This window comes from Pongo abelii, chromosome 16 (assembly GCF_028885655.2).
Source record: "Pongo abelii isolate AG06213 chromosome 16, NHGRI_mPonAbe1-v2.0_pri, whole genome shotgun sequence".
Taxonomy (NCBI): Eukaryota; Metazoa; Chordata; class Mammalia; order Primates; family Hominidae; genus Pongo; species Pongo abelii.
The window spans coordinates 41341048-41366642 of record NC_072001.2 but is presented as its reverse complement, the minus strand read 5'-3'; the positions used below and the strand labels follow the sequence as shown (position 1 = coordinate 41366642).

Genomic DNA, 25595 nt, shown 5'->3' with positions numbered 1-25595 from the left:
ACAGTTCTATGACGTCACCATCCATCTTCAGAACTTTTTCGTCTTCCTCACTGAAATTCTGTACCCATTAAACACTAACTCCTCATCACTGCCCTCCTGAGCATGTTATTTTTATAATCAGAAAAAAACTATATATTTCTGTTAAATTTCTTCTTTATTCCTATTTGTACCAGAAACCTGTATCACTACAATTGCTAAGCTTCTTAGCAGCTAAGGAAAAAGGGAACCATGATGGATTACATAATTCTCATTGACTGATATTAAGGATATGCAAGTTCCTCTAGTCGGTGTTTCTTCGGTTCCTTTCTGTCCCAATATACCTAAGACTTACTGTGATCTCCCATTAAGAGTGGTTCATTAAATCCGTGACTCACACCAAATGGGAGGAAGATGGAAAACGGTGTATTGGGATGGAGAGAGAGGGCATATAATTTTTATCCCCACTCAACACACACAAGGTAATTTCAATGCCAATACTTTTGTCACCACTAAACACATACACACACACACACACACAGACACAAATATCATCTCTAATGAAACAAATTTTATTAAAACACTAGCGCCAAGGAGAAATATGTCACATGTAATCCTTTTATAAATGGCATAATCTGAAATAGAAATCTTCAATAATAAAAGGTATTAGAAAAATTCTTTCAAATAGTCATTGTTTGTAGAACTTTAAAAACATAAAATTAACTTAAGTAAAAAATGATGAAAGGAACCCAACACAAACATGGACCTACTATTTATGGTAATTGTTTGAATACAGTATGACCTATATTCCAAATCCCTCCCTGATGAAACTGGCCACATTTAAAGTGTCCTAAAGGCACAAATTTTATATTAAAAAAAAAAAAAAAAAGGCAACCCTCATATATCCCTAGTATCCACAGCAGTTCTTGGTGTAAGAGTAAGTGATCAACAATTTTTTTTTTTAACAAATTATCATCCAATGCCTAGTTTCAGAGAGTTTTAAGATTAAATAGGACTTTGGAGATCATCAATTTTAGCCATATAGTTACGAACAGTAACAGATAGAATGAGATAAAGAAAAAATTACTAAAGTACTATATAAATCACAAACACAGGACATTCTATATTGGCCAAATAAATCACAAGTGTTAGAAGGTATACTGGTAAAATTTATACTATATTATAAAAACATTTCTGAGATAGCTTTGTATTTTAAGTAAAATATTAAAACCTTTTCAATATACAAAATGTCTAATGCTTCATTAATTAATAAATCTTGACTTGAAAATAATAAAAACCATGTCAAACACATGCATTTAAATGTTCAAGATAACTTACATAGAAGTTTCAAACAGTCCTCCTTCTTTTTTAAACGATCTTTAATATCTCCTGATATGAGTACAGAATATGGACATGCCATTTCTTTTAAAAAGCCACTTATCTCAAGCTGGAAGCTCTCTAGATCATCTCTTCCTTTAAAAAAGAAAAATCATAAAACATTTACCGAGCATTTACCATGTAATCCAATACTATAAAATCTACTCGTTTATTTCCATTTTACATTCAATTCTAAATTTTCACATTAAATCCTTAAATGTGTGATCACGAAGCTTATGTTAACAACTGAAATAGTAAAAGCATTATTATGGCTATAATTATTAATTCACTTCAGAGCAAATGATCCATTTCTACTGTATTTCTATATATTCAGAAAATAAACGCAACCATCTAATTAACCCTCAGTGCTTACCTTTATTTCATAATGTAATTATGTAGGCAGTAGTGTTATATGTTTAGAATTCAAATTATTTTACTTTGCGTCAAGTGAACTGTTAGATCTGGCTGGGTGCGGTAGCCCACACCTGCAGTTTCAACTATTCAGGAGAGTGGGGTGAGAGGATTGCTTGAGCCCAGGAGTTCAAGTCCAGTCTGTGCAACATAACAAGACCCCATCTCTTAAGAAAAAAAAGGATACCTTTCAAAGAAAAAGCTACTTTTGTGAATGCACAATTTTTAATTTTTCTTTTTATTATACTATTAATATCCAAAATTCTACCAAAGACCCACAGGACTCCAGTTACTAAGATGGTAGTGAACTAAAGAAGCTTTATGAGCTAGTACAGAAGTTTTTAATAGAAGTATTCCTATGTGAATCCATATCCTGAGCTACAAGCTTCAGAACACAAATTAGGAATTATATATATACATAATATTTTAAGCCTTAATTCAACATGAGCACCATTCAAAAATTAAACTTTTAAATAATCAAATTCAGACCCTACTTTTTCTAAAAAACAATACTAAGGTTTAGACAGCAGATATCACAGCTGTCAGGAAGAGAAAAAAATAGCAGATAAATAGTAATTGCTTATAGTTTTATAGCAAATTTAAATACCAATTCTGGATTAATATAAAATTTAATCCAAAAATGTTTACTACCACATACTGAAATTCTTTGGAATATGTGATTTTTCTTTGTACAGTGGGCACATTATTGATAAAACTATAAACCATAAGTTATCAGTTTAGTTTACTACTAAACAGAAAAGTAAATAAAACATAATGGCAATACCAGCAGACGTGATACTTTCTTCCAAGTTGCATAATGATTTTATTTGAGAGCCTAACCAAATACAGAGCTCTGAAAATTCAGGTGAAGATAATCCACCCTCTGCCGCCTTCATAAGGGCTTGCTCTTCTAACAACGGTCCTTTATACCTAGAAAGGAAGAAATACAAGTTAAAAACTAAATAAGCCAATCAAAAAAACCTCCAACACTCTGTGTCAAGGTCTGCTGCTTGTTTTTGTAAATAAAATGTTATTGGAACACAGTCATTAAATGTATTAATCTATAAATTGGCTATTGTTTCCACACTACAATGGAAGAGCTAAGTATTTGTAACCGAAAATGATGACTACATGGCCTTCTAAAGAAATGGTTTGCTGATTCCTGCTCTATATAATTAACATTTGGCTTTTTTCCTATGTTTTAACATTTTACAGTAAAATTATCTACCAATTTTAAGATAAATACCACAGGTATCACAAAGTCAAATACAGCATAAAGTCTAATAGCCTTATATTAATTACAATAAAAATATGGTGAAAAAAGCACAGATACAAATTACAAATTTAAAAAAGCTAAAGTTGAAAAGACTCTATTAGATCATTTTAATCTAAACCCTTATTTATTTTATTTTATTTTATTTTATTTTGTTTTTGAGGCAGGGTCTCACTCTGTCACCCTGGCAGGAGGATAGTGACACAATCTTGGCTCACTGCAACCTCCGCCTCCTGGGTTCAAGGGATTCTCATGCCTCAGCCACCAGAGTAGATAGGATTACAGGTGCCCACCACCACACCCAGCTAATGTTTGTATTTTTAGTAGAAAGGGGGTTTAGCCATGTTGGCCAGGCTGGTCTCCTGAGCTCAAGCAATCCACCCACCTAGGCCTCCCAAAGTACTGGGATTACAGGTGTGAGCCACCATGTCTGGCCTCATTTATTTATAATTTTACACTTTTAAACATTTCTGCAAATTGTATTTCACAAGAATCTTAAATTTTCAAAAGACTATATACTATCTTAACTGAATTAGATGATCAGTTTTCTACTTTTATGGTTCTTTTTGCAACTGAACTTTTGTTAACATTATAAAGTCATAGATAATATATTTGATGTGTTTTAATCCATCACAGTTATTCTTTTGATACTCAAATTCTTCTATCTCTGGTTTGTAGTAGCCCATTCAGGTAGGCCAATGGAGCCCTCTGTCTTGTCCCCCGTACTCTCTGAATACTTTCCTTGCTTTCTACAACAACATCTTCCTGCCTTAGACTCGGAATCAGGCATTTCCAAGGAGCACCGATTCTTTTAATGGTATTTAGAGTACATAATCTGCTACCAAAGGTTGGTCACTGTTTCTATGCCTTCTTCAGAGAAACTATACCAGTTTCATATTGCTATTTCCAACTGGAGTTTAGAATTGTAGGGGTTTTACTTATTTTGTTTTACATTTTTATTTATCTTCTCTTACAATGACAATTCTTGTTTTAATAACATTTACAAATTCCCAATATATATTAAAATAGGTATAAATTACACATGGCTTCAGAATAGGAAATCCAGCATTACTACTAACAATAAAATTAGTTTAATTTTTTTATATTTACGATGTATTCCTGTAAGGATATACAGAAAAACAATTCCCATGTGATTAAACCACCTACTCAATGTATCAATAGACATTTATTTTGTTCAGCTTTAATTTGTAGGGATTTGTTTCTTTTTATTTCATTTTTGTCTTATAATTATGTAAAACATTAATGCAGTTTCAAAGTCTAACTTCAAAAACAAAGTACATCAGAAAAATCTAGTTCGCAATTTTAATCTTGTATCCTCTACTCTGTTCTCTCCCTCCCCTACAGGTGACCATATTTATTAGTTTGGGGTTGTCCTTCCATCATGTTTTTCAATATAAATATATGCATTTTTGTCTCCTTTTTCAGATAAAAGGTAGCCTGCTATGTACTGTTCTAGTCCTTGCTTTAAACACATACATGCTCACACACACATACATTTACATATAGTAGAGATCAGTATTTAGACATAGTATTCAACCATTTTTACAGTTATATACTACCCCACTGTCTGGATGCACCATATTTTATTTAATCGGCATCTACTAAAGGACACTTGGATTGTTTCCAGTGTTTTGTTAATATAGTTTGGCAAATTTTTGTCAGTTTTTATCTAGGATAGATTCCTAGAGGTGAGACTGTTGGGTCAAAGGGTAAATAGATAGGTAACTTTGCTAGATACTATTAAATTCTCCTGTAGAGGGGTTGTATCATCAAGGTGTCGGAGTACCCATTCCCTCATGATTCACCAAAGTTGTTAAACTTCTGGATTTTTGACCATCTGGTAACTCAGTATAGTTTTATCTACATTCCTCTTACGAGCAAGATATAGGGCATCTTTGCATATGTTTAAAGGCCACTTGTATTTCTTTTTCTTTGAATTCTCTGGTTATATCAGATGAAGGGTGAGTACAGGTATTTTCAAATCCTCATTGTGTAGGTAAAGAAATTAAGACTTCATGACATTAGGAAATCTGCCTTTATGTAGCAGGCCAGGCACAGTGCTTGGCATATATATATATATATATATATATATATATATATATATATATATATAATATTTCATTTAATCTTTACAGCAATGCTTTAAGTTAGCATTATCCTAATTTTGTAGAATCAGAAGATGGCACTAGGATTTAAATCCATGTTTAACCCAAATGCTCCATCATTAACATAGGTCTTGTTAGACCTCTGTCTACAACTATAAGGAAACTAAGGAAATAATCTGGTCCAGTTGATACAGCCAAGTAAAGGCAGAGCTGAGACTAGAACATTATTTCTGCACCCCCCAGCTCAATGCTGGTTCTTCTATGACTGAGCCTTCTTCTATGTCTTACAATGCCTCTCAATGAGATTTCATAGTAAACATCTTATATCCTCTTACTTGCTTTCATTTCTGCAATAAAGCAATACTCATAAACTCTTAAAGAAATTTAATTCATATTGGTGTAAGTTTTAACTGAAACGTCAATAATAAAAACCAACAAAAACTGATCAAATCACAAAAAATTCTGAATTTGGAAAAAATATCTAATCTTTAATGCCTTAGCTCATCAGATGAAGTAAAAATAAAAAGAGGAAAAAATAAATGCATTTAACATACCTGAACATCTAATAACAATCAAAATCACAATAGTGGCTAACATTTAGAAAGTGCTAACTGTATGTTGGGTCAGTGCTAAACGATTTACATAACTTGTCTCATTTAGTTGCCACAAAACCCTATAAGGTAGGTACTATTATTAGCTTCATTTTACGGATGAGGAAGCTCAGGAAGATAAAGGTAAGTAATTCATCCGGGATGGCCATAATCATAGCTAACAACTGTACCGGAACTAAGCCACACAACCTACCTCCATAGCCCCACACTCAGCCCGTATTGTTCTGTCACCATCCAGAAATGTATCTAATTGTCTTACGCAATAGAAGTGTCTAAATATATTCTGCTAGATAACTGAATAAGAATATGAAAGCACTTTTCTGGCTAGAACAGTGCTTCTTAAACTTTTACATGCATATGAATCTCCTGAGGGTCTTGTTAAAATAAAGATTCTAATTCAGTAGAGCTGGAATCATGTCTGGGATTCTGCATTTCTACTCCCCAGGTGATGATGATGCTGCTAGTCCACAGACCTCTCTTAAGCAGCATAGTACTTATTTTTTTACTTTCATTTAAAAAAAAAAACTCTCAATATTTATCATAACTCCTTCTCCTCTTGCAGTACATGAGAAATTAGAGCAGGCATTTAAGAGTCTATTTATGCTACATTTAGCAACTGTTTAGTGTTTACCACATTTATTTCATACTTGCTTTGATTTCCAATGCCATTCTGCGTTTACGGAGAATAACCATGCTCCTAGTTTGTTTTATATATTCTTAGTTAATCATCAAAGTGCTACTGTTATTCCAAACACTGGGAACATCTCCCCTAGGCCTAGGCCCTCCCCCAAAGCCTCATACCCTGGAAGCATAGTTGCTGGTCCGACACTGCTTCAAGCTGGGTGATCCAAATCTTCAGTCCATTAGGGCTGCTGGCAACGCTCCTCAACAATACAACCAGGGCCTAATTTACTTTCTATTTTCATCAGCCAAGAGATAAAACAGAAGACCCTTTCTTTTCCCATCATTTACCCAACCTATTGTCTTTGCCCCTCATCCAACTCTCCACCTCTCTCTGCTTCCCAAAAATGTCCACTATCTTTCATCTACAATACAGTGGATATTTTGCTATACTGTCCATTTCTTCTCAGAAAGATTATTCCTCTCTTGTTTTCACTCTGGATTCTCCATTTTGGACCCAAACTGAGAAGCCCAGAGCTGCTGCTAAGAGACTGGAGCCAGGGTACCCAGGGAAGCCCATCCCCAGGCGCCCACCCTTGGTACAGGCCACCTTGCTTCCCAGCCCAGAGAGGAAAGGAGAGGGAGTATGTAAACAGCTGTGGGAGATGGGAGTCCCAGGAGTTGCAGCAAGCCCAAGCCCAGGCCCCCCAGCCCAGCCCAGACCATGGGCTCACTGGTTCTTCCACCCAACCAGCCCACACCTGTGGAATTAGATGGAGCACAGTTCCATCATCACCCAGGCGCAGGGGAAGATGCCCTGGTGCTCACCAAGCAAGGCCTGGTCTCCAAGCCCTCCTTAAGAAGCCTCATGGATATAACATCTTCAAGGCCCTTTTCTGCTATTTTCGCACCCAGCATGGCCAGGCAAGCTCTTCCACTGAGCTCATGCATATAAAGAGGAAGCCAACACCACTGCTAAGTCGGATCTGCTCCAGTGTCTCCAGTACCAGTTTTATCGGATCCCAGGGACCTGCCTGCTCCGAGGTGACAGAGGAAGATCAAAGGAGGATCTGTGTGGTCACTGACCTGCATGAAGCCCTTGTGCATCTTTAAGCCCAGCAACAATGCTAGCTTCACAGTGCCTACAGAGATTGAGGCGACCACTCAAGCAGGTGTATGTGCTCAAAAGGGCTCACGTGGAAAGAGACGAATGAGAGAACTCTTTGAATGTGTTCCCTTCACTGCCAACCTGGCCAAGTATGCCAACCCTGTGACGGATCTGCTGGCCGGTATAGGGTGTTCCGGGCTCACCTATTCCATGAGTCCTGTGGTTCCACCAGGGCTGCTAAGTCAGGAACCTCAGCCGCCTGGGGAGGAACCTGAGGAAAACCCTCATCCCGGACAACTTGTCTGCTTCTTACATCTTCCACCCAGAGAATGCAGTGCCTGTGCAGTCCTGGTTTGATGACATGGCAGATACTGAGTTGCTGAACCTGATCCCGGTCTTTGAGAAGCTGAGCAGAGGACGTCTATACCAGCCTTGGGTAGGTGCGGGCCTCTTAGCCTTCCCTGCTTCCAAGCAGTGGTCATCCCAGTAAGGGTCTTTCCTACACTGTGCCTTTAGGATCACCTGACGGACAGAGTGAAAGCTGGAGGGCCTCACCACATGGGCCTGGAAATAGTGAGAAGTGATTGTAAAGAGCTTTAGGACAGCTTAGATGCCAAGTAGGCAAATGCCAGATCAACAATACCCAGAGCTACCTGCTCCCGAGTTGTTGGGTTCCCGAGATGTGTGTGTGAGTGTGTGTTCTGCCATGAACTGTGGCCCCAGCATATAACATTTCAGTGGGGGAGAAGCTGAAAGAGTCTTGGTCTTTCAAGTCGTCTCCTCTCCTGTCACCCTAAAAGCCACTGAACTCTACAGGGATGAAGACTATTGAAGACTCCATTGCCAAACCATGGCCTTTCCTCAGTGTTATAAGGCCTATGCCAAGAAAAAAGGAAGGGTAGGCCTTTGGGTGCTCCAGGTACACACCTTTCCAAAATCTTTCTCCAGCCAGCTGCTGCAGACAAAAGTAAGACATTTCTGGGAAGATAAGGACTTGTTTCCAGGCCAGTACCCCAGTGGCCATCAGGTCTTGTGGCCCAAAAGCTATGCTTGCCTCTAGCTAAGTGCCTGGCATGGGCCCTTTCTGGGTCTCCCCAAGGTCGGGTACTGAGCTCCCTTCCTCACCATCTAGCCATAGTCTCGAACCTATGGGGAAGGAGGTTTTCTCCCCACCCTGGAAGAGAAGAGATTACTGATTTCTATTCTTTTGACTCTGTTTGAAAATTCTCTTTCTAACAAAAAAAAAAAAAAAAAAAAAAGTAAGATTGTTATTCCTGCCATCTCTAGCTTTAATTATTTTTATTTTCACAAATTCCTTAAGGTCAGATAATAGGGGTTTTGGCCTCCTTTCTTACCAAAATAGCACCATTATCACTGCTCTCCCATTATCTTACAAATATCTCCTGTTTCCTTGAGGCACAGGCCACTCAGATTTGCCACCCATTCACTTGTGGTTTTCATCTATTACCTCTTGGACACTCCCCAACATCCCCTTTGCTCAGTTTTCCTCTCCACCTCTATTCTTGCCATTACACTGAGTTTCTTTAATGTCTGTATGTATACCCTATCTCACACCCTGAGCTCTCAATTCCAACTTGCACATGTCACTCAGCCCCCCTTGCACCCTTGCCATTACCTGCAACCACTGTACCTCCAAAATCACTTATCCAAACATGTGGCTCCCTGACCACAACCTCTTATTTATCCTTCCACTTGCTTCTTTGACCACTCACCTATAACTATTCTTTGATATCATCATTACCTCCATTCATTGATCCCTCTGCATTTTCCATATTTACCAACTCTCTCCTATCTTCACATTCTTCTGTATCCAATTTAGATTCTAAGGTGTATCATTTCATTTTGGTGCTCAATAAATACCAACTAAAGAAATTAATCTGTTGGGGCGTGGTGGCTCACACCTGTAATCCCAACACTTTGGGAAGCCAAGGCAGGAGATCATTTGAGGCCAGGAGTTCAAGACTAGCCCAGGTATCATAACAAGACCCTGTATCTATAAAAATTTTTTAAAAATAAAGAGAAATGAATCCTTGAATTTTAATATCCAATCAATCACTAAGCTCAGTAATGTAGTTCTTTCCATATCCACTGCCACTAAGCAACCATCATTTCTTTCCCAGACTATTAACTAAATTCTCCAATCCATTTTCCACCTTACTGACAGATGTAATTTTCAAACTAGACATCTAATCACTCCCTTTTTATTTAAAATTATTCAATCACATCACATTGCTGTTATGATCAAGAATAAAATCCACAACACAGCCTAAAAGGGGCTGCATGCCCTGATTTTCACCTAACTCCTGAATCCAATTTCCCACCACTCTGCCCCTCACACTCTGCCTCCAACCACATTAGCCTCCTTCCAGTTTTTCTAATACAGCAAGCTCCTTCACATTTCAAAGTCTTCACATTTTCTTCTCACTGTAAGGATATCTTTGTCCCCCTTTTTCATCCATCCAACCTCAACTACTTAACTTCTATTCACCCTTCCTATTTCAACTCAAATGTCACTTCCTCAGGAATCTATCACTAACCCCTAAGACTTCTTAGATCCTCCTGTTATATCACCCTGTTCTTTTCCTTTGACACATTTATTATAGTTTATAATTATTTTTGTGATCATGTCTGTTTCTCCACTAGATTATAAACTCCACAAGGGCAGGAACCAAGTCTGTTTTGCTCACCACTGTCTCCTCAGAACCAGGTCCAATATATATTGTGTTCAATAAATATTTAAAGGAAACTTCTCTCCATAGTAGTGTTTCTCAACTGAGGCTGTGAATCTTTATAAAAATATGCAGGTCTGTACTGTATCTCTGAAGATTATGATTCCGTCAGTCTATGGTATATACAAGACTGGAACAGTTTTTCACAAGTTCCACACGACTATGATGTACTTCCAGTGTTGAGATCTACTATTCCACAAAATCAGAGATGATCAGAACTGAAAGAGACTTCTAAAATCATCTGCTCCAGCCCTCTCTTTTCACAGATGAGAAAACTGACTGACTCCTAGCCTATCGTTTTCACCTGTATCACTAAATTGTCCTTTCACATAGATTTTTCCCTTCAAATGCCTCCCATTAATTTATTTTACATGACAAACTGAAGTACCTTTGCTGATATCCTCAATACCTTACAACAGAAAATGCATTATTCACTATCTACATGGATATTTGAAAACACAGTGTTCCATTACAACACATATTGTAAATAACTACTTTTTTCACATCTTATTATCATAGGAGAATTCAAACTTCAAAATGTTGCCCTCATAGTTATTCCAGGAAAAACTAATTTTGGAGTGTGTAAACTGTTTTACTTTCCATGTTGAATAATCTGACTAATTTTCCTTGATAAAAATCAAGATTATAGCAATGAATTTTCTAAAACACTTATAATATGAACAATAAGTTCAAGAAATGAAGAAAGAAGAAAAGCACTGCCTTTTCCTTTTTCATAAACCACTGATGAGATCCCAGTATTCTTACCTGAAGTTCTCGGGAGCTCAAACTGTTTGGAACCTAAATAATTCTACTAAGTATTTTCAGTTCTTATTTTGGTTCCTTCTTAACTAAGTTAAGTGAGAACTTCCAAGGGACTTCACAGAAGTAAAAATGCCCCCTAAATAATCAATGGCACTGTTCTTTCGTTTGACAAATATGTATTCACGATCTACTAAGTGCAAGACTCTGTAACCCTGGGTCACTGCAAAGTAGGTATTATCAGGGTTCAACTAAATAAACAGTTGATAGAGAGGCAAATGCAGTTTTAGGGAAGATAAAGTGGGGTGTGGGATTCGTTCAAGCTTCATAATAACACTGCAAAGGCACAGCTTCCCCTATCAAGAAACAGCAGCACGTAGCTGGGCAAACAAATGTGCAGATGGCTCCAAGCTCTTTATTTAATGTGCACTGTATGACTCAACTATCTGGTCCTATGCTTACTGCTGTGGACTCTCTTCTCTAAGCTTTTCTTCATTCATTTACTCATTCATTCAACCACTATTTACTGTAAGAGACTCCGTTCTAGTGTGTTGCTGGGAAAACATCGGTGAATAAAATATGCAAAGCATCAGTTTTCCAGGAGCTGACTTGGGGAGGAGGAGGAATAAAACGAGGGAGAAGCAGAGTTCAAGAGACAAATGAATGGGCAGGACATGATAATTTGGGAGGAGGACAAGAGCTGTGTGGAAAAAAACAGGATGAGGTTGAGGGGGAGATTACGAACCACCACACTTGTTACGTATTAACATTACTCCCACCTCCACCCTGAGTTCTCACAGCACTTACCATCCTGCATTGTAAATACCAGTCGGCAGCAGACTTGCAGCCTGCGCGACTATGTAAGCCAAGAGTAATCTGAAAACTATCTTTTTCCCTTGCCTAGGGGAAATTTACAAACGTAAATATGTGTAAATGAATATACAAGCTAATATACACGTTGACGAACGGACGAAATGGCTGAAAGAACGAACTCGCAATGAACTACAACACTTTCTCCGGTCAAAGTAAAAGCGATTCGCTCCAGAGCCCCAAGTTAAGCCACAAGTTGTACACTGTAGGAGACAACAGTCCTCAACAGCTGCTCAGGTTCCAGGACCTCCCTCCGGGCGCCACAACTACGTCAACACAAATATCACCCGCGGGCGCGGGCTCGCCCAGAAAACCGGTGCTAGAAGGGCCGCTCCGCGCCACCCGGCGGATTCCTGCAACAGAGTTTCGAGGCAAGAAGTTTGGAAGAGGGGGCCACGAACCCCAGCTCTCCGGCCCTGCTCCACCCCCCAAATAGATTTCTCTCCCGCCTCCCGCTTAACTCCGTCGGCGCCGGAGGGATCGAGGCAGGGAAGGAGGCCTACACATGGCCGCCCAGGCCCACAGAGGCCCAAGGGAAGTAGGCTAAGCAGCCAGGCCAAGGAGAGGTTGCGTTTTCAGGGAAAAGGCGTCTCCAAAAGCACTCACCCCAGCGCCTCCAGTGTGTCCAGCACGTCTCCCTCCATCGTTGGTTCGGGACCCGGCTCCGGACCTCTCATGGTCCTTTGGCCCAGAGCTGTTCGGCGCTCTAAGTAGCCCGCCGGAAACTAGCGTCACCGCGCCAAGGTTCCGGTCCCGGTCTATCCGGTAACTGCCTGAGAGCACAGCTGAAGAAGGGCGCAAAGGTTCCCAGCCCCGAGGCAATGGACACTTGATAGTGCCTAAAACCGCTGCGTGTAACGATAATAATTTTTTAAAAGAATAGTAGAAATAATAAATAATAGTAATAAAGAGGTCTCTGTGTTGGGACTTTTCTGTGTGTTCAAATAAATTTTAGCAAATATCGTGGTATCGAGTTGATCTCAACCTATCCGATTCCAGACCTTTTTAATAACAGAAATCTGAAATGAAATTATAATTATCTTCAGCTAAAATTAGTAACTAATATCACATGCCTACACATATAATTTTTAAATCAATATACACGACGATGCTTCAACTTTAAGGAAAAAAAATGAAGTAATTTATAACAAAGTAATATTTTTCTCCTTATGAAATGCTGAAGACCAATGAAGTGATCAGATGCTTGCATCTATCTATGTAGAATCCCCTCAAATGCGTATTCAGATGATGTGCTTCATTGCTGACAAAGCATCAGTTGTATAAGCAACAAACATACCGCCAGCAGAGTAAGGTAGTTGATGTGGTTTTCCAAAATTGTGGCGAATTCTCCATAAAGTTCCAAACAAACAAAACATAATATACCCTCTGTGTACTATCCATGGAGAATTCAATCTCTATCTAAAGGATTTAAAAAATATATTTTAGAGTTCATATGTAAAAGGTACTAAGAGTATAAGGTTAGATCATTATTAGCAGGCATGTCACCTACATGAATACTCCAGCAGAACTGTTGAAAATCCTGCATAAAGTGTAACTATTGATCCCTTGTATGGACCTGTCCCTTGCATTGCAGACTACATAGCATTCGTAGCCCCGGTCCAATAAAGACCAGTAATGCTCTCACCTTCCTAATTATGGTTACAAACAAAAAGCATACCCATAAATGTGTAAAACACTCAAAGGTAAGCTGTAGTAGTCCACTCTCATATTGCTATAAAGATATACCTGAGACTGGGTAATTTATAAAAAAAGGGGTTTAATTGGCTCATGGTTCCACAGGCTGTACACGAAGCATGATGCTGGCATCTGCTTCACTCCTGGGGAGGCCTCAGCAAATGGACAGTTGTGGCAGAAGGGGAAGGGGGAGTGCAACTATCACATGGCCGGAGTAACAGGAAGAGAGAGGGTGCAGGGAGGTGCCACATACTTTTTTTTTTTTTTGAGTCTCGCACTGTCGCCCGGGCTAGAGTGCAGTGGCATGATCTCAGCTCACTGCAAACTCCGCCTCCCGGGTTCAAGCGATTCTCCTGCCTCAACCTCCCGAGTAGCTAGGATTACAAGCGCCCACCACCACGCCCAGCTAATTTTTGTATTTTTAGTAGAGACAGGGCTTCACCAGGTTGGTCAGGCTGGTCTCGAACTCCTGACCTCGTGATCTGCCACACACTTTTAAAAAACCAGATCTCATGATAACTCACTCACTATACAGTGCCAAGGCAGGAATGGTGTCAAACCATTCAAGAGAACTCTGCCCTCATGATCCAATCACCTCCCACCAGGCACCTCCTCCAACATTGGGGATTATAATTTAACATGAGATTTGGGCACAGACACAGATCCTAACCATATCATAAACTCAACCATACATTTGTATAATGACTATTATCACTCTATATTTTAGTGTTGTACAAGGCTTAAGCGTAAAATTACTTGCACTTTAATGTATCTGAATTCATCTCCAAATAAGGGAGAGGAGAATGTATATTAGTGGTTACTGCCTCTTGTCAGAGTTGGGGTGTCATAGAAGGTACTAGTCTTAGTAATCTTGGCAAAAAGTCTGTAAAAATCAAATAGAAATGAGGTAACTGTTCTTTATTATTGTTGATCTTAAGTGTTCTGCTGCTGGTTTTCCTAAAAAATCTAAATAAATGAATAACAAAAGTTATGCACAGAAAAAGAACTAAAAACAAACAAACAAAAAAGCATGACTGGCCTAGCATGGTGGCTCACATCTGTAATCCCAGCACTTTGGGAGGCTGAGGTGGGAGGATCACTTGAGTCCAGGAATTTGAGACCAGCCTCGGCAGCAAAGTGAGACCGTATCTCTACAAGAAATTTAAAAATTAGTCAGGTATGGTGGTATGCACTTGTAGTCCTAGCTATTGAGGAAGCTAAGGCAGGAGGATCAGGATTGCTTGAGCCCAGGAGGCCGAGGCTGCAGTGAGCTGTAATCAGGCCACTGCACTCCAGCCTGGGCAACAGAGTGAGACCCTGTCTCAAAAGAAAAAAAAAAAAAAAGCATGACAGATATTTGAAAAAACTGAAAAGGTCTAACATAGTAAATGGAATAATTGGACTCCAACAAGACCATTGAGAAAATGAGACAGAAGCAAGAAGAGACTCTGCTAAAAATTTCCTGACAAAACACTGATCCAAGAGCACTGTTAATGTCAACCAGGATGTATACAAAGAAATTCACAATTTAGGAAAATTTTAGTAAAAATGCTGAAAACAAAAGATAGAAGGAAAAGCTTAAAAGCAGCTTGAGAAAAAAATCAAACTTTAACAATAATATAAGCTGACTTCTCAAAAGAAACAATGGAAGCAAGAAAATAATGGAACAACATCTTTCATATGCTTTAAATAATGACAAATCCAGAATTTTACACAGTGGAAATATCCTTAAGAAATGAAGGCAAAATAAAGATGTTTTCAGATAAACAAAACTAATGTAAATTGTTTCCAGCAGACCCATGTCAAAAGAAATATTAAAGAGGGTTCTTCAGGTTAAAAAAATGATGCCAGATGAAAAAAAATGATGCCAGATGAAATCCAAATAGTGCAAAAAATAATGAAGACTATCACTGGAAATGGTAAATATGTAAGTGAAACTAGATAAATATGTAAGTGAAACTAGAAACTATTCAAAACAGTAATAGTAATGGCTTCTGAAATGTAAAATATAGAGAGAATTCAGGGGGTGAGGTGCTGACAAAGAGTTTAAAAACTATAATGTTCTTCCATTGTCCAGGCAGTGGTAAAATAATGAATTTATGGTAGCAAATCAAGATTGCATATTGCCATCATTTAGGTAATCACTAAAGGAATTATGAAGTAGTATATAACTAACAACTAAGAAAAGGGAGAAATGGAATAATGAAAAATACTTATTAAATCTAAAAGAAGGCAAAAATGGAAGATAAAATATCAAACCAAAACACAGCTGGGTAGCAATATTAATATCAGAAAAAATAGCTATTAACACAAGAAGCATTATAATATTACAGAGAGATAAATAGGGACATTTCATAATGATAAAAGGGTCATGATGCAGAAAACCATAAGAATTCTAAATGTTTATTTGCTTAATAACCAGCCTCAAAATATATAAATTTTAAAAGCCAACAACTTAAAGGAGAAATAGACAAAGTCGCAATCATGTTAACTAATATAACAAGCAGTCAAAAAAATCAGTAGGCATAAAATATTCCAAGTCAATAAGACTTGGAAAACATAATTTATAAATTTGACCTAATTGATATACATAAATCTCTACCCCTCCCAAAACTTCAGAATATGCATTTTTCAAGTGCACATGTAATTTATAAAACTTAATCCTATAGTGGATCCTAAAGTAAGTCTCACCAAATTCAAAATTGAAATCATAAAGAGCATGTTCTCTGACTAAAGTGGATTTAAAATAGGAATTAATTCCTGAGTATGAGATTGTAACAAAAAAAATAAGGAATTAAGAATTTAAAAAGAAAGCTAAAAAATCCCTTAACTAATTGATTGGAATTTAAGCAATACACTTCTAAATAAACAGGCTTCAAACTAGAAATTACAATGGATATTGGAGAGTTTTGAACTGAGTGATAATAAAAACACAACACATCAACACATGCAGGATTCAACATATGTGGATTCATTCTTAGAGGAAAATATATAGCATTAGGTGTGAATGTTAGAAATGAAAAAAGATTAAAAATTACTTAAGTATCAATCTTAAGAAGCTGAAAAACAAATTAAATCCAAAGAAGCAGAGAAATAAAAACAATAAAGAGTAGACACCAACGAAATAGGAAGAAAATGCAATAGAGAAAATTAAGCCAAAATCTGAGTCTGCAAAGACTAATAAAATTGACAGATCTTTAGCAAGGCTGATCAAGGTGGGGGAAAAGAACAAACAACCAATATAAGAAATGAAACATATCAGTACGATTTATCAGACATTAAATAGTTAAAAGAGAATGTTATGAACAACTTTATGCCAATAAATTTAAAAACTTAAAGGAAGTTGATAAATTCCTTGCAAAATACAATTTAACAAATATCAGAAAAAATTAAAATATGAATGGTTCAGTATCTATTAAAGAAACTTAATCACTAATTAAAATTCATCCACAAAGAAAACTCCAAGCCTAGATTGCTTTCCTGATGAATTCCTCCACATAAGTAGCACCATTCTTACACAAACTTTCCAAGAGACTGGGAAAACATGGAGCATTTTCTATGTTTTTTGTGAAGACAACCTAATCTTAAAACAAACACCAATAAGGACATTACTAAAAAGGGAATTTATAGACTAATTTCCCTCATGAATATAGAGCTGCACTTTCACAGTCACCTAAGTAATGACCAAGTTGCCATTGCAGTTCAGGCCTTTTCAACATACGGTGCTGGCAATGGGATATCCAGATCTTCACTTCAACTTCATGCTATACACAAAAATTAACTTCTGATAATGGTAGATGTAAATTAAAAGAGAAAACAATAAAGTTTTTAGGAGATAACATAAACTATCTTCATGAACTTGAGATAAGCAAAGATCTCTAAATATACTGGTTAGGGCTTTTGTGTCCTATTTCAGAAATCTTTGTGGCCGGGCACGGTGGCTCACGCCTGTAATCCCAGCATTTTGGGAGGCCGAGGAGGGCAGATCATGAGGTCAGGAGATCGAGACCATCCTGGCCAACATGGTGAAACCCCATCTCTACTAAAAATATAAAAATTAGCCATGTGTGGTGGCACACACCTGTAGTCCCAGCTACTCAGGAGGCTGAGGCAGAATTGCTTGAACCGAACCCTGAGGCGGAGGTTGCAGAGAGCTGAGGTCGTGCCACTGCACTCTAGCCTGGCGAGAGAGAGAGACTCCCTCTCAAAAAAAAAAAAAAAAAAGAAAAGAAATCTTTGCATATTTTACAGAACATGATGATATTCTATATTATGTTGGCAACTTGGTCTTTATTAAATTAAGATCATGAAAAAGATTCCATTAAAAAAGCCAGAATGCAAGCTACACAAATGAGAGAAAATATTTGTGATACATGTATTTGACAAGGGACTCCTATTCAGATTATGTAAAGAAATCCTTCAAATCAATTAGACAAAGACAATTCACAACTAACTCAAAGTTGGGAGAAGAAAAGTGGAAAAAAGAGTTGAATAAACATTTCACAGAAGAGAATATTCAAACCACCAAAACCTATACAAGACAGTGCTCAATCTCATTGGCATTAGAGAAATGCAAATCCAAATAATCAAGACATATTACTACATACACAGAAAGAAAGGCTAAAATCCTCCCTCAAAAAAACAAACAAACAAAACCCTGACAATATCAAAGATTTGCAAGAATGTTAACACTGGAACTCTTATACACTGTTTTTTAATTAATTAATTAATTTAGTTTTTTTATTTCAATTTTTTTGGAATATCAGTGGTTTTTGGTTACATGGATAAGTTCTTTAGTGGTAAATTATCAGATTTTAGTGCACACATCACCCAAGCAGTGTACATTGTACCCAATATGTAGTCTTTTATGCCTCACCACCCTCCCAACCTTCCCCCCAACCACTGCGAGTCCCCAAAGTCCATTATATCACTCTTATGCCTTTGTGTCCTCATAGCTTAGCTCCCACTTAAAAGTGAGAACATACAATACTTGATTTTCCATTCCTGAGTTACTTCATTTAGAATAATGGCGTCCAGCTCCATCCAAGTTGCTATAAAAGACATTATTTCTTTCCTTTTTATGGCTGAGTAGTATTTCATGGTGTATATATAGCATATTTTCTTTATCCACTCATTGGTTGATGGGCACTTAGGTTGGTTCTATATCTTTAAAATTGCAAATTGCACTGCTATAAACATGCCTGTGAATGTGTCTTTTTGATATAATGACTTCTTTTCTTTTGGGTAGATACCCAGTAGTGAGATTGTTGGATCAAATGGCAGTTCTACATTTTAGTTCTTTAAGGAACCTCCATACTGTTTTCCACAATGGCTGTACTAATTTATGTTCCCATCAACAGTGTAAAAGTGTTCCCTTTTCACCACATCTACTCCAACATCTATTGGTTTTTGACTTTTAAATTATGGCCATTCTTGCAGGAATAAAATAGTATCTCATTGTGGTTTTAATTTGCATTCTCTGATAATTAGTGATGTTGAGCATTTTTTCATATGTTTGTTGGCTGTTTGCATATCTTCTTTTGAGAAATGTCTATTCATGTCCTTTGCCCATTTTTGATGGGATTATTTGGTTTTTTTCTTGCTGATTTGTTTGAGTTCTTTTTTTTTATCATACTTTAAGTTTTAGGGTACATGTGCACAACGTGCAGGTTTGTTACATATGTATACACGTGCCATGTTGGTGTGCTGCACTCATTAACTTGTCATTTAGCATCAGGTATATCTCCTAATGCTATCCCTCCCCACTCCCCCCACCCCACAACAGTCCCCGGAGTGTGATGTTCCCCTTCCTGTGTCCAGGTGTTCTCATTGTTCAATACCCACCTATGAGTGAGAACATGCAGTGTTTGGTTTTTTATCCTTGCGATAGTTTGCTGAGAATGATGGTTTCCAGTTTCATCCATCTCCCTACAAAGGACATGAACTCTTCATTTTTTATGGCTGCATAGTATTCCATGGTGTATATGTGCCACATTTTCTTAATCCAGTCTATCATTGTTGGACATTTGGGTTGGTTCCAAGTCTTTGCTATTGTGAATAGTGTCGCTATAAACATACCTGTGCATGTGTCTTTACAGCAGCATGATTGATAATCCTTTGGGTATATACCCAGTAACGGGATGGCTGGGTCAAATGGTATTTCTAGTTCTAGATCCCTGAGGAATCGCCACACTGACTTCCACAATGGTTGAACTAGTTTACAGTCCCACCAACAGTGTAAAAGTGTTCCTATTTCTCCACATCCTCTCCAGCACCTGTTGTTTCCTGACTTTTTCATGATTGCCATTCTAACTGGTGTGAGATGGTATCTCATTTTGGTTTTGATTTGCATTTATCTGATGGCCAGTGATGGTGAGCATTTTTTCATGTGTTTTTTGGCTGCATAAATGTCTTCTTTTGAGAAGTGTCTGTTCATATCCTTTGCCCACTTTTTGATGGGGTTGTTTGTTTTTTTCTTGTAAATTTGTTTGAGTTCATTGTAGATTCTGGATATTAGCCTTTTGTCAGATGAGTAGGTCACGAAAATTTTCTCCCATTTTGTAGGTTGCCTGTTCATTCTGATGGTAGTTTCTTTTGCTGTGCAGAAGCTCTTTAGTTTAATTAGATCCCATTTGTCAATTTTGGCTTTTGTTGCCATTGCTTTTGGTGTTTTAGACATGAAGTCCTTGCCCGTGCCTATGTCCTGAATGGTATTGCCTAGGTTTTCTTCTAGGGTTTTTATGGTTTTAGGTCTAACATGTAAGTCTTTAATCCATCTTGAATTAATTTTTGTATAAGGTGTAAGGAAGGTATCCAGTTTCAGCTTTCTCCATATGGCTAGCCAGTTTTCCCAGCACCATTTATTAAATAGGGAATCCTTTCCCCATTTCTTGTTTTTGTCAGGTTTCTCAAAGATCAGATGGTTGTAGATATGTGGCATTATTTCTGAGGGCTCTGTTCTGTTCCATTGGTCTATATCTCTGTTTTGATACCAGTACCATGCAGTTTTGGTTACTGTAGTCTTGTAGTATAGTTTGAAGTCAGGTAGTGTGATGCCTCTGGCTATGTTCTTTTGGCTTAGGATTGACTTGGCAATGCGGGCTCTTTTTTGGTTCCATATGAACTTTAAAGTAGTTTTTTCCAATTCTGTGAAGAAAGTCATTGGTAGCTTGATGGGGATGGCATTGAATCTGTAAATTACCTTGGGCAGTATGGCCATTTTCACGATATTGATTCTTCCTACCCATGAGCAAGGAATGTTCTTCCATTTGTTTGTATCCTCTTTTATTTCATTGAGCAGTGGTTTGTAGTTCTCCTTGAAGAGGTCCTTCACATCCCTTCTAAGTTGGATTCCTAGGTATTTTATTCTCTTTGAAGCAATTGTGAATGGGAGTTCACTCATGATTTGGCTCTCTGTTTGTCTGTTATTGGTGTATAAGAATGCCTGTGATTTTTATACATTGATTCTGTATCCTGAGACTTTGCTGAAGTTGCTTCTCAGCTTAAGGAGATTTTGGGCTAAGACAATGGGGTTTTCTAGATACACAATCATGTCATCTGCAAACAGGGACAATTTGACTTCCTCTTTTCCTAATTGAATACCCTTTATTTCTTTCTCCTGCCTGATTGCCCTGGCCAGAACTTCTAACACTATGTTGAATAGGAGTGGTGAGAGAGGGCATCCCTGTCTTTTGCCAGTTTTCACGGGGAATGCTTCCAGTTTTGAGTTCTTTGTAGATTCTGGATACTGGTCCTTTGTCAGATGTATAGTTTGCAAATATTTTCTCCCACTCTGTGGGTTGTCTGTTTACTCTGCTGATTATTTATTTATTTTTTTTTGCTGGGCAGAAGCTTTTTAGTTTAATTAGGTACTATTTATTTATTTATGTTGCATTTGCTTTTGGGGTCTTAGTTATGAATTCTGTGAATATTCTAAAACTTCTGGCCTTTAGTATCACCTGTTTTCAGGAGATACTGACTCCTATGGCAATTCTCAGATTTCATTCGGAGGAATTTTACCCTCAAGACATTAGTAATAGTGCAGAGCATCATTAGGAAGACACTGATTTGTTTGATTAGAGGAATAAAGGTCCTTATACCCAGTACCAACTGCATAATGTATGGGACCCACTGCAAAATGAAAAAATATTAAGAATTTCAAGACAGCAACAGCACAGTATTAAACCAAGCATGGAGTTATGCTAAGAGCAGGGTTCTGTGCAACTGCACATGTTGCATATCTTTGAAGTTGGCTCTTCTTGTATCCACCTGCTATGGTTTGAAAGTTTGTCCTCTCTAAAGCTCATGTTGAAATTTAATTGCCATTGTAATAGTATGAAGAGGATGGCCCTTTGAGAGTTGATTAGGCTGTGAGGGCTTTGCCCTCATGGGTGGGCTTAATACCTTTAAAAGTGGGCTTTGAAAAGTGAGCTCTGTCTTTCTTTGCTCTTCCACTCTTCTGCCATGTGAGGAGAAGTGTTTTTCCCCTCTGGAGGATGCAGCACTCAAGGCACCATCTTGGAAGCAGAGGCTGGGCCCTCATCAGAGACTAAACCCACTGGCACCTTGATTTTGGACTTCCCAGCCTCCAGAACTATAAGAAATAAATTTCTGCTCTCTACAAATTATCCAGTTTTAACTATTATAGCAGCACAAAATGTACTAAGATACCACCAAAAGGCCAAAAGTTTATGTATTTTTTTGTAATTTTTATTCATTTATTTAGTAGAGACAAGGTTTTGCTATGTTAGCAAGGCTGGTCTTGAACTCCTGGCCCAAGTGATCCACACACCTTCACCTCCCAAAGTGCTGAGATTACAGGCATGAGCCAACATACCTGACTGGCCAAGAGTTTACGAATTTCAATACAGATTGACTGGAAGCCCTAAGGGAAAAAGTATACTCTTATACATCAACCTGAAGAACCTGCCTCAGTGATTTCAATGCAGAAAAATGGTCTGTGTTCAAACTTATCTCCTTTACCTAGGAATCTATGTCTACGTTACTACTTGTTGAGAATGGATGGGTTCTCCCAGACTATCATACATGTGTAGGAAGTCCAGGGAGGGTTCCTGCTAGACATCATACAAACTGGAGAAAACAATCTGTGGCCATATATTCTTCCTGATATCAGTTCTTTGGGCCCCTAAACAGCAGAAACAAGACTCTTGGAAGGTAGAAGTACAAGACTGAATCCTTAACCAATATATAGGTACTATGCAAATGATTTGAAGTGGGCCCTACACGAAAAGATAGCACTTCTTGTGCTACAATTAAGAACTCCAATAAACTCTTGAGGGATGCTTATAAAAATGCAATATATAAAATTAATTTGAATATATGCTATCCTTGAAATAGAGTTAAGCCTATGTGGAAAAAACCTTGGAATTTGAAATAAGATTCTGAAATGTGCAAAATAGAACTCAGGATTTGAGGTGGATCTCTCACTTGAACCAACCAGATGTCTGGAGGTGGGAAATTCTGCTTGTGAAATGACACTGCCTGTAAGGTGATTATTTCCCAGTGGAAGTTGAGCCAGACCTTTAACTTGGCAGCTGGAGCTTGGTATACCAAATGTCTTTGTGAGTGAATATAGCAGGTACCTCATTACACCTAGGACTAAGTATTCTGCTTGAAATGATGGTATCCTCATTGTGAAAATAAAGTACTATTTCCTTATCCAAGCCGAGAGGAGGCATTACTAATAATCCAGGAGGCAAGAGGGTGGTCCTCTCAGTGGATGCACTATTATGTATGGTAGTCAGGATAAACTAAGTGCTGTAACAAACCTTCAAATCTCACGGGGTTAGGATAATGTAAGTTTTTACCTCACTTATGCCATAGTACAGTCAAGTGTTTGGTGGGACAGTATGGCATATTGTATTTTTAAAGATGATCACGACAATGCCATCAATACCTTATGTTCTTTTACAATGTGACTTTACTACTCCCCCATCAAGATATACAGTTTATATTCCCATTGAATAAAGGAAGGGTCTGTGACTACTTTGATCAATAAAATATGCAGGAAATGATGTTATGCCACTCAAGGCATAGTCTTAACTGCTTCCAACTCTTGACTCTTGGAATGCACATGTATGGGGCTCTTCCTCTTGGAACCCAACCACCAGACTAAGAGAATTTCATGCCACATGGAGAAGCCAAGTGTAAGCCCTCCAGTTGACATCCCAGTTGGGTTTCCAGCACATAGCCAGCATTATCTGCTATCCATGTGAGTGGAACTTCTTGGTCACTCACCCAGTTGAGCCATCAGATGACTGCAGCCATCTGTACTATCCAACAAGTGCCCTCAATTGCAAGAGAGATCTCAAGCAAGAGCCACTAGCTGAGCCCAGTCAACTCAGAGAGTCATAAGATCTAATAAAAGACTGTTGTATGAGCTACTAACTTTTGGTGTGGTTTATTGTGCAGCATTAGATGATCAGAACAATGGCCCTTCATGAGGTAGTTCAGGAACCTAACATCTTTTTTGTGACTCAGCTACTTTTGACACATGGCAACCAAAGTTAGCATAGAAATGGATATGAAGAATGTGGAGGATTATACAAAGAGTTGTACAGCATGGTCTGGAAGAAAGCACATTAATTCTGTCCACCTTGCACGAATTAAAACTAAGTCATACTACCCTAACCTAACTGCAGAGATGCTGGGAAATAGTCTAGGCTGTGTGCCTAGAAGGAAAAACAAACGGTTGATGAAGACATTGCATTTTCTCTACCAAAATACCCCCTTAAAAGATTTTTATCCCCAGTAAGAAGCCATACATAACTTTGACATATACAAAATTTAACTTAAAATGGGTCAGTAAACTAAATGTAATGGTTAACAAAAAGAAAACTTCTAGAAGAAAACATAGGAGAAAATCTTTGTTAGTCTTGGATTAGGCAAAGATTTCTGAAAAAAGATACCAAATACAAAATCTGTAAGATAAAAAATTGATAAATTACACTTGATGAAAATTAAAAACTTTTGCTCTACAAAAGACACCATTAAGTGAATGAAAAGCAAGCCACAAGCCTGAGAAAATATTTGCAACTCATATCTGATAAAAGACTTGTATCAAGAATCCATAAATAAATCCTAAAACTCAAAAATAAGAAAACAAACAACCCAACTTTAAAAAATGAGCAAAAGATTTGAACAGACACTTCACCAAAGAAGATATGTGGATGAAAGATAAGTACATACAACTATGCTCAATTTGTCATAAATGCAAACTTAAATCACAATGAAATATCACCATATACTTATAGGGGCTGAATTTTTTTTTTTTTTTTTTTTTTTTGAGACAGGGTCTCACTCTGTTGTACAGGCTGGAGTGCTGTGGCGCCATCTGGCTCACTGCAACGTCTGCCTCCCAGGTTCAAGCGATTCTCCCACCTCAGCCTCCCAGGCAGCTGGGATTACAGGCACGCACCAGCAGGCCCAGCTAATTTTTGCAATTTTAGTAGAGACAGGGTTTCACCATGTTGGCCAGGCTGGTTTCGAACTCCTAACCTCAAGTGATCTGCCTGCCTTGGCCTCCCAGAGTGCTTGGGATTACAGGTGTGAGCCACCACACCTGATCAATGGCTGAAATTTTAAAATCTGACCATACCAAGTGTGAGGAAGACATGGAGCAACCTACACTCTCACACACCACTGGCAGGAATGTAAAATCATACAATACTTTGGAATACAGTATAATGGCTTCTTAAAATGTTGAACATATATCTACTATATAACTCTACATTCCAGTACCATGTACCCAAGAGAAAGGCAAGCACACATCCAGACAAATACTTGTATGTTAATGTTTATAGCGTTATGTTTACCCAAACTATAAATAAACCAAATGACCATCAACATGTGTATGAAATGAGTAAACATATTCTGGTATTTCCATATAGTAGAATACTACTCAGCAATAAAAGAAATAAACCAATGATATACATAACAATATGGTTAAATCCCAAAATAATTGTAATGAGTGAAAAATGCAAGTCAAAAAAGTGCACA

At 37.9% G+C, this 25595-nt stretch overlaps 1 protein-coding gene and 1 pseudogene across 1 annotated transcript in view; one reads left to right on the top strand and one right to left on the bottom strand.

Annotated features, from left to right (window-relative positions):
- FAM98B (family with sequence similarity 98 member B) overlaps positions 1-12625 on the bottom strand; it is a 32157-nt gene extending 19532 nt beyond the window's left edge. Inside the window, exons 1-3 of the mRNA XM_024232898.3 lie at positions 12489-12625; positions 2549-2694; positions 1315-1449 (exon numbers count right to left, since the gene is read on the bottom strand). Coding sequence (XP_024088666.2) covers positions 1315-1449; positions 2549-2694; positions 12489-12559 — 352 coding nt within the window. The 5' untranslated portion in view covers positions 12560-12625. The remainder of the gene's footprint in view (positions 1-1314; positions 1450-2548; positions 2695-12488) is intronic.
- LOC112129102 (carboxy-terminal domain RNA polymerase II polypeptide A small phosphatase 2-like) lies at positions 7169-7958 on the top strand (annotated as a pseudogene).
- Positions 12626-25595: the final 12970 nt, after the last annotated feature.